Source organism: Magnolia sinica, chromosome 4 (genome assembly GCF_029962835.1).
Source record: "Magnolia sinica isolate HGM2019 chromosome 4, MsV1, whole genome shotgun sequence".
NCBI lineage: Eukaryota > Viridiplantae > Streptophyta > Magnoliopsida > Magnoliales > Magnoliaceae > Magnolia > Magnolia sinica.
The window spans coordinates 66,991,627-66,995,658 of record NC_080576.1 but is presented as its reverse complement, the minus strand read 5'-3'; the positions used below and the strand labels follow the sequence as shown (position 1 = coordinate 66,995,658).

The 4,032-nt window shown below is 42.4% G+C and overlaps 1 protein-coding gene across 1 annotated transcript; it reads left to right on the top strand.

The window, feature by feature from the left end:
* The first annotated feature begins 247 nt into the window (after nt 1-247).
* Nucleotides 248-759, top strand: LOC131244527 (E3 ubiquitin-protein ligase ATL23-like). Its single transcript, XM_058244075.1, has one exon. The coding sequence runs from the start codon at nt 301-303 to the stop codon at nt 676-678; it is 378 nt and encodes a 125-aa protein (XP_058100058.1). The 5' UTR covers nt 248-300; the 3' UTR covers nt 679-759.
* Nucleotides 760-4,032: the final 3,273 nt, after the last annotated feature.

The window sequence follows — 4,032 nt, the reverse complement described above, 5'->3', positions numbered from 1 at the left end:
GGTGCTCGATCGGCTTATGCCATTTCAGCAGAGTTGGTCCATTCCATAAGCCAACTTATCAACTTATCATTTTTTTTCCCCAACAATTATCGTCCGTCCATTCGTTGTGACAATTTTGATGGTTTGGACCGAGAAACATGCATGCTACATAGCACACGTATGATAATACCATAGTCTTCCGGAGCATGGTACAATGCTTGCCACCTCTCTCTCTCTCTCTCTCTCTGTATTGATGCAAAGTGGCACATCGGCCTACAAAACGCACGGTGCCTAATCCGCATCGCGCCCGCCCCCCATCTTATGCTTCTTCCCATTGTCCTCGCCCTAGTTCTACCGTGCGCCGGGATGGGCGCCTTCTTCGTGATATACCTCTTATTGCTATGGTGCTCCGTTAGGAGAAGTGGCGGAAGCGGGTATCTGGAGAAAGATGGTACGGCGAAGGGACTATCGGAGTCGGATCTGCAGAAGCTGCCGAAGAGCGAAGGCGTGCTAGAGGGGACGGAGTGCGCAGTGTGCCTCGACGAGATCGAGAGAGGGCAGGTTGCACGCCTTCTTCCGGCTTGCAATCATACGTTCCATATCCATTGTGCCGACACGTGGCTGTCGAAGAAGCCGGTTTGTCCTGTTTGTAGATCGACGATCGGGATTCCCGTTAAGGGATTACCGCAGGATTGCTAATTTGGTTTTTCCTGCTTTTTTATTTTGGGGTTTTAGGGTTTCGTGGTGGCGAAATGCGCACAACTGGATTTGTAAATAGTACGCCCTCTTTCTGTCTTTTGTTTTTTTTTTTTCCTTTTTCTTTCATTTTTCCGTTGAGGGTGTGGATGTGTGTGATGAAGAACGGATGAGGTTTAGGTTTCCTGCAGCACCATCCATGGTGACAAATCTCGTTCTCGGTAATTACTCGGCCAGATATCATCTCCGGAGATTCTCAAAATTCTGAGATTTTTCTAATTATAAAATATTTAAAATATTTACTGTAAATTAATAAATATATTTAAAAATAAATGCTCGTCAATGGACGCGGATTTCCAGCGAAAGGAAGTTCATGCGCTTGGAACCTAGGTAGGGCCCACTTTAATTTTTTTGAGATCAAATACTTAAGTGGGCTGAAAACGTGAGGTTTGAACGTTCACAGTTGAAATATTAGTGGACCACAGAAGTTTTGAATCCGTTGAATACGTCTAATATTTGTGTTCTCAGCTCATCCCAGCAGGAATGACGTTATGAACGTTACGTAAACATCACTGTCGAGCGGGAGGTTTCAACTGTAGGAGTTTCCCTACCCAACTTTTCCTTTAGTGCGGCCACATGATTCTTGGATGCTGCTATTTTTTCTTTCAATGGTCCCACCTAGGTTTCCAGCGCAGGAATCCGTGTCCGCAGTCAATCGAGCTTTCGCAGGGAATCCGTGACCGCAGTCAATCGATATAAACCGTCTGTTACTTCCTAAACATGTTAGACTAAAGAATCGGCGCACGTATCGTATTAAACATGTGCGAAATAAATTCATTTATGAATTGCAGAGCTGACACGGACGCCAAACCTAATCCTAGAAACCAACCTCGTTTGCTCACGTACAAGGCATCACCAGTGTTAATTGAGGGGCCCTATGTTCATATCTTTTATTTATTTATTTAATTTTTTAACACACACAACCCCACACAAATGGGTACTTGAACCCATGAGCCATGAACTCGGGGCCCTACTTTCATACCCTGAAAGTTGGATCTACCAAATGAGATTTGTTTGAGATTCGCAACCCAACTAAGTAATTGGATCAATTGTTGAGGTACCACTGGGGATAAGCTACACGAGGCTAATAATGCATTATGTAAAGGATCTCTACTGTATATAAGGTAGGGCTGAAAGTCCGCTGGGTTGAGTCGGGTTGGTGCTCAACCCTAGCCCAACCCAAGATTCTTATACCTCAGCCCTAACTAACCCAACCTCGGGTTGTGAATTCTCAACCCTAGCTTAACCCAAGTGGGCTTGGTCGGGTTAGTAGGGTGGATACATGCTAATATTTTCATTATTACTTTTTATATTTCAATACACGTCTTATTTTTTGTACCTATGATTTTATTAATTATATATGCAGTTATTTATTGGAAAAAAATTTATTTATTTTTTCTAAACAAATAAGTTAAAATATAAGACAACTACTCTTTTAAAAGTCATGTTGTGTAGCACACAATCTATTTGGGAGAGTGAAATCTGGTATATTTTGGTAGCTTGAGTCATCACAAATGGTGTGGACCAATGAGACCTGACGACACTGGAATTTCTTGTGCCTTCAACACAAACAATCTGTACTCAATTATAATTTATAAGTAACTTTTATATATATATATATATATATATATATATATATATATATATATATATATATATATATATATCAATTGAGTTTGGATTTGGGTGAAGAAGCCTGAGACTTCAACCCGAGCCCGACTCAAGTTTTATCGGGTTGGTGTTTATATAGCCCAAGCTCGAGACCAAACTCCATACATCCTGCCCAAGCCCAACCCAATGTTGGGTCAGTCTTGGGTCACTTAGGTTGAACCCACCCAACTTTTGGCCCTAATATAAGGTGAGTAGGTCTTAGAGATTTTTACACTCAGATCCATGGCTCAAGTGGTAGACTGATTGAAAGATACCTTGTTTCAACACCGAGGTCTTGGTATCGATTCCTGGGGGTGGCTAACAGTGAAGTGTGAACTGACAGTGAGGTGCACTAACAAGCTAACCAAAAAAAAAAGTCTTAGAGATTTTTGCCCAGCAATTAATTTTCTTAGATTTAAAATCTTGACCGTTTTAAAGGCATGGTATGATATTTGAACTAGCATTGAAGGGTATTTTACGTGCCATAAACTCTCTGCACTCAAATTCTTGCCCCATTTTCCCTCCCTCTCTTTATGGATAGCAAGATTGCAGTTTGAAGCTGGGTATGGTTTAGCTAGAAACGAAAATGGAATGAATGTAACCCCACCTATGCGGTCACCACACCAAGAAAATAGGGGAAAAAAAAAAAAGAAAAAAAGAAGAAGAAGAAGAAGAAGAGAGAGTTGGGTAAATTTGAATGCATTAAGAGAAGAAAGATACAATCAGTGATGATGATGCAAAAAAGAAAAACCAAAGGACAAAAGGATGTTGATATTCTCTATCTCCTTGGCCTTGATCTTTCTCTTGGTCAACAACTTCAGTTAAGGCTCCTTGGGCATCTCTACTCCAAATCAATAATAGCGTTTTCAATAAGAGCTACTCCAACAAGTTCTTTTTGTTCTAGCTCTTGTTTTAAATAATGCGGCGAGAGCAGCATTTTTAAAGGACAGTTGACGTCATTTTTAAAGATTACAACAACTTTATTATAAGTGTTGGGGACAAAAGATACAGAGTTCGGAGACTCGGACTTAATGCCTCGGGTTGCCAAAGGATGTGTCAGATCCGAGGCATGGTTCACTGAAACGAGACAGAAGTTGAGTGGGCTCGGACGACGCATCAGCAATCCGGGCATGCATCGGGCCGATCTCCTTCTTGGATCGGCCAGTGCAAGATAAAGCCTCATCCCGAATATCTTGGGATAAGATCCCCGACCCCGAAGCTCACGGGATCGGACGAAGACTGAAGATAGGCACGATCCTTTCTCCGTGATACCAGGAGAGGATCCCGCACACGATATCAGGAGAAGAATCCTCGTACGATTAAAGGCTCCTGCAGCTATAAAAGAGAAACCTCCATCGTCTTGTAGGGTAAGGCAAAAACTCTTTCTAAAAACCCCTCAATACATTTAGACCCAGAATCCAGACCTGACTTTGGCATCGGAGGGTCCCCTGCTCAAGCCAGGGTCTCCTTTGTCCTCTTTCCGTGCAGGTATACGAAGGTCTAAGAGGACGAACCAGATTTTCGCATCAACAGTTTGGCGCCGTCTGTGGGAACCGTACAAAAAAGCCATCTCATATTTCTATATTGAATTCCATGGTGATGACTAGAAGGACGGTCCCAGAAGAAGAGATTGCGATTACAGGGCCA

Bases quoted from the DNA above. Each gene is read 5' to 3' on its own strand.
- LOC131244527 (XM_058244075.1), top strand. From the start codon at position 301: ATGCTTCTTCCCATTGTCCTCGCCCTAGTTCTACCGTGCGCCGGGATG.